Source organism: Nyctereutes procyonoides, unplaced genomic scaffold (genome assembly GCF_905146905.1).
Source record: "Nyctereutes procyonoides isolate TBG_1078 unplaced genomic scaffold, NYPRO_anot_genome, whole genome shotgun sequence".
In the NCBI taxonomy this organism is placed as follows: domain Eukaryota; kingdom Metazoa; phylum Chordata; class Mammalia; order Carnivora; family Canidae; genus Nyctereutes; species Nyctereutes procyonoides.
The window spans coordinates 24,405,423-24,410,979 of record NW_026575135.1 but is presented as its reverse complement, the minus strand read 5'-3'; the positions used below and the strand labels follow the sequence as shown (position 1 = coordinate 24,410,979).

Sequence of the window (5,557 nt, the reverse complement as noted above, 5' to 3'; positions counted from 1 at the left end):
ATAGGGCCTGTTAAAATACAGATTGCGGAACTCACCCCCAGAGTTTCTGACTTAATGGAATTTACATTTCTGTGAAACTCTCAGGTGATCCCAATGGTGCCAGTTCTTTGCTTCCTCATCACTACATGTACTTTCAACTGGTTTTATAGCCACAAGTCTGGTATAGACTCATGGGTCCAACCATGCAGTAGGATCTGGATTTAATAACTGATACATAATAGGCACTCAGTAAAAAATCTGATTAAATTAATAAATGATTATTTGTCTAATCCCTAAGATCCTCAGAGTGAGATCTACTTTGAGAATATGTACCCCATTTCCCCTGATGAAACTGGAGTCCAATCCTTTATCCTAACTTGTTCAACTGGGATCATGACCCTCTCTCCCTACCTCCAGACCTTACAGGGACTGTGTGTCCAAAACCAGATATTTTGACCAGTGACAAAGGATACGACAGAGCCCAAGTGGGATAGGCTTTGGACCACGGGATTTAGATTCCCAGCCTGCCTGGTAAAAGCAACTCCATCACGATCCAGTTTGTTCCTGGTTGTCCCTAGTTCCTGGTTGATTCCTCTCTTGCTAGGCCGCTCTTGAGCTCTCCAGCAGGATGCTGGCTGAAACTTCACAGCTATTTTGGGACATGAGGCAGATATCTGAACCATGTTCCAATGATGATTTTGAAATAGAGACTTGACTAGAGATCTTGAAAGCCTTCCCCATCAGCCAGAATAAACAGCAGTTTACTTTATTATTTTCTTTTTTCACTATTTCAACCATGCTGTGAGTGCACAGACCCCAATAGCTAATTTCATTCTTCCCTGCCTGTGACTCAGATATGTGAACTGTGTAGAAGAGAAAATCATACTATGCCCCTGGAAGAGCAATATACTCAAGCGTTGATAGATGGGAAAAGTAAATTCCAAGAATAAAGATTTTCCCAGAAATAAAAATTAAAATCTGTTGTTTATCAATCTCCCAACATTTTAATATTCCCCACAATCCCACATCATTGAGGAAGTCCAGGTAACCGCCTCTGTATAGACACCTGATAGAAGAATGACCCATCTGTGCTAAACCACAGCCTTCCCACTCCTTTTCTGATGCAGCTTACCACTGTTTCCCTTGGAAACCAAAGAAGCAGCTGCCTGCAAAAAACATCCCTCTCCCTCCTGACTCAGTAGTCCAAAGGACAAGCAGTTTATTTTCTTGCTCATTGAAAACATCTGATGTTGGGGGATGGCATGCACGTGGGGGACAAGACAAAAGATATTACCACAGTGGGTCAGACATATTGTGCATTCTGCCTACTATTCTTTCTTAGATGATTTCATGTTCCTCTTCATTTTATGTACTACATCATCAATTTCTTCTCTGTGTTGTAAAGATTTGTGTACACAAACCTTCTCTGCTAGATCTTAGTCACTTAAAATCGAAGGAGGACATAATCCTCTGGTCACCATTCACTACATATTAATACGTTATAATAATATCATATAATTAATGTAATATAATTATAACCCAATAATGAAAGTTTTAACATCCACTGATGATTCTTCCCTGAATCAACTACTACCATAATGGCTTCTAAATATGTATTTTTCTTCACTATTTTACTTTAATCAGTTAGAATTCTTTTTTTTTCTTTTTTTTCAGTTAGAATTCTACTCTAAGTTCAAAAAAAAAAAAAGAATTCTACTCTAAGAAAGATCTTTCCCTTCTCCTTCATTTATTCATTGACTTACTCATTTATAAACAAATATGGACTCACGGATTATTATTTTATGCAATGGGTTTAACCTGTTTCTATCAACTTTTAATGATGAAATTGTCATGGATTATTATTTTATTCACAAGTTATAATCTGTTACTATCATTGTTTAAAGCTCAAATTGCCCCATATTTGGCCAGAAGAAGCCCCTTGAAGCTTCCCTTTGACATGTCTCCAGCTTGCTTTAAAACACTACTTTCCATCACAGGTGTTTCAATAAAACACTTATTAATTACAAAAAGAGAAATGGTAATTTTACAGTAGATAAACCTGGTTGGTATCAGCTCAACCAGTTATCAAAGTTAAAATCATCAGTGATGGTGTCTCCTGATACTATGCAATGAGAATGACACCTCATCACTTTGATGGTATTTCTGCCAAAAAATGAATAACCTCAATCTAATCATGAGGAGACATCAGAAAAATCTATTAAGGGACTTTCTACAAAAGAACTGGCCTATACTCTTCAAAAATGTCAAGGTCATAAAAGACAAAGACTAAGAAATGGTCTTGGATTAAAAGAGACTAGAGACATGATACTAAATGTAATGTGTCATCCTGGACAGGATACTAAATCAGAGGGAAAAGAGAGCTATTAAATATTATTGGGGAAATTGGAAAAATTTTAATAAACTTTGGAGATAAGAGTATTATATCAATGTTAATTTTCTGATTTTGATAATTGTATTATGTCATCCAAAAGAATGTTTTCACTCTTAGGGATTTAGACACTGAAGTCTTAGGAGGGGTAGGGAGTATCATGTATGCATCTTACTCTCAAAAGGTTCAGAAGAATGATAAGACAAAAGTGATAACTTGGTTGAAGGGTACATGGGAAAATGAGTGAAAATATGTGGGAATTTTTTGTGCTGCTCTTGCAGATTTTCTATAAGTTTGAAATTAGTTCAAAATTAAAAGTTACAGGGGAAGCCCGGAGGGCTCAGCAGTTTAGTGCCGCCTTCAGCCCAGGGCATGATCCTGGAGACCGGGGATCGAGTCCCATGTCAGGCTTCCTGCATGGAGCCTGCTTCTCCCTCTGCCTGGGTCTCTGCCTCTCTCTCTCTCTCTCTCTCTCTCTCTCTCTCTCTCTGTGACTATCATAAATAAAAAATAAAAAAATAAAAAATAAACCATTAAAAAAAGTTACAAAAACTGAGTTGCATAAAAGTCATTTATGCTTCACTACATTCTATAGAGGATTAAAGGCAATTTATAACTCTTTCTATCTAACAAGATTTTTTCAATTAACTGTCTTCAGCTGAGTTCTCCTGGAAGCAGACACTAAGCCAAGTATTTGAGTACAAGTAGTTGATTTGGAACATGATCCTAAAAAGCATCTTGCCAGAAGTTCTTCAGAGGGAGAGAAAATGATTAGGATCTTGGTCAGGAACTTGGATGTACATAAAAGGAATTTGGATCTACATTAAGAAAGGAAGAACATTAGAGAAAGTATAAGTGAAGATAAAATAAAATCTTTTTCTTACTCTTAATTGATCTAACAAATAACAATTTGTTCAAAATAATATCAGGACACCTGGGTGACTCAGTTGGTTGAGTCTCAGTCTCTTGATCTGCTCAAGTCTTGACCTCAGGGCCATGAGTTCAAGCTCTACTAAAAACAACAACAACAATAATAATAATAATACCAACCATGTACTTAATGATTATAATTCATGTTTAGGTAAAATTAATGACCTCAATGATACAAAAGACAGGAGAGAGAAGTTAGGAATATGTGTTTGCAAACATTAGGGCAACCACTAAAAAAGATTTTTTTAAAAATGATATAACCAATGCTAAAAGAGAAAGGAGAAAAAAATGGAATGATATAAAATCCTCAATTAAAGCCATCAATGCCAGAAAAAGAATGGAAGACAAAATTAGGAACAAAAATCAAGAGCAACAAATAGAAAACAGTAAAAAATATGGTAGATATTAATCCAATTACATCAATAACCATTTTATTTTTTTATCAATAACCACTTTAAATAGTCTAAACACACCAATTAAAAGACAGATAGTCAGTACGAGTTTGCACCTGTGGTGGGAAGGGTCCGAAGCCCACATCCAGGAACCTAGCCGGGTAAAGTTGCGTCTTGGCTGTGGAGGCGACAGCTTCTCGGATTCCACGGCGATGGCGGCGTCCGGGAGTGGTATGGCTCAGAAAACCTGGGAATTGGCCAACAACATGCAGGAAGCCCAGAGTATCGATGAAATCTACAAATACGACAAGAAACAACAGCAAGAAATACTGGCGGCGAAGCCCTGGACTAAGGATCACCATTATTTTAAGTACTGCAAAATCTCAGCATTGGCTCTACTGAAAATGGTGATGCATGCCAGATCAGGAGGCAACCTGGAAGTGATGGGCTTAATGCTGGGAAAGGTGGACGGTGAAACCATGATCATTATGGACAGTTTTGCTTTGCCTGTAGAGGGCACTGAAACCCGAGTAAATGCTCAGGCTGCTGCATATGAGTACATGGCTGCATATATCGAAAACGCCAAACAGGTTGGCCGCCTTGAAAATGCAATTGGCTGGTATCATAGCCATCCTGGCTATGGCTGCTGGCTTTCTGGAATTGATGTTAGTACTCAGATGCTCAATCAGCAGTTCCAGGAACCATTTGTAGCAGTAGTAATTGACCCAACAAGAACAATATCTGCAGGGAAAGTGAATCTTGGAGCCTTTAGGACATACCCAAAGGGCTACAAACCCCCTGATGAAGGACCTTCTGAGTACCAGACTATCCCACTAAATAAAATAGAAGACTTTGGCGTACATTGCAAACAATATTATGCCTTAGAAGTCTCATATTTCAAATCCTCATTGGATCGCAAATTGCTTGAGCTTTTGTGGAATAAATACTGGGTGAATACACTGAGTTCCTCTAGTTTGCTTACCAATGCAGACTATACCACTGGTCAGGTCTTTGATTTGTCTGAAAAATTAGAACAGTCAGAAGCCCAGCTGGGACGAGGAAGTTTCATGTTGGGTTTAGAAACACATGACAGAAAGTCTGAAGACAAACTTGCCAAAGCTACAAGAGACAGCTGTAAAACTACCATAGAAGCTATCCATGGATTGATGTCTCAGGTTATTAAGGATAAACTGTTTAATCAAATTAACGTCTCTTAAACAATCACTAAATAGTACTTTTGACTCAAAGCCAGTATAAGAAAAAATACTCAAGTACACTTTAAAACCAGTTACCAAAAAATCTGATTAGAAGTATAAGGTGCTCTGAAGTGTCCTGAATATTAACATCGTGTAATAAAACTCTTTAAAATGAAAAAAAAAAATAAAAGACAGATAGTCAAAGTAGATCAAAAAATAAGATTCAACTATATGCTGTCTATAAAAAACCCACTGTAAATACAAAGTAGATTAAAAGTAGGGGATGGAGGAAGATATACCATGCTAACACTAATCAAAAGAAAGCTGGAATAACTATATTAATTTCAAACAGAGCAGACTTCAGAGCAAAGAAATTTTCAGTGATAAAAGAGGTGCTAAGAACTATGTCCCCCCAAATTTATATGTTGAATCTCTATTCCCTAATCTGACCAGCTTTGGAGACAGGGCTGATAAAGAGGGAAGTAAGGTTATAATGGTGGGTCACTAATAAGACTAGTGTCCTTCTAAGAAGAGGCACCAGAGAGCTTGTTCCTTCTTTCTCCAAGTGTGCTCAAAGAAGAGAGTATGTGAACAGTGAGATGGTAGCCACCTACAAACTAGGAAGAGAGGCCCCATCAGAAACTGACCATGCTGGCATCCTTATATATATA

At 37.6% G+C, this 5,557-nt stretch overlaps 1 protein-coding gene across 1 annotated transcript; it reads left to right on the top strand.

Moving 5' to 3' along the window:
• The first annotated feature begins 3,797 nt into the window (after positions 1–3,797).
• On the top strand, positions 3,798–5,074 carry LOC129494994 (COP9 signalosome complex subunit 5). The gene has a single exon (XM_055302265.1). It carries the CDS (start codon positions 3,903–3,905, stop codon positions 4,905–4,907), a length of 1,005 nt encoding a protein of 334 aa, XP_055158240.1. The 5' UTR covers positions 3,798–3,902; the 3' UTR covers positions 4,908–5,074.
• Positions 5,075–5,557: the final 483 nt, after the last annotated feature.

What these genes read in the sequence shown, in the direction of transcription:
- LOC129494994 (XM_055302265.1), top strand. Translation starts at nt 3,903, where the DNA reads ATGGCGGCGTCCGGGAGTGGTATGGCTCAGAAAACCTGGGAATTGGCC.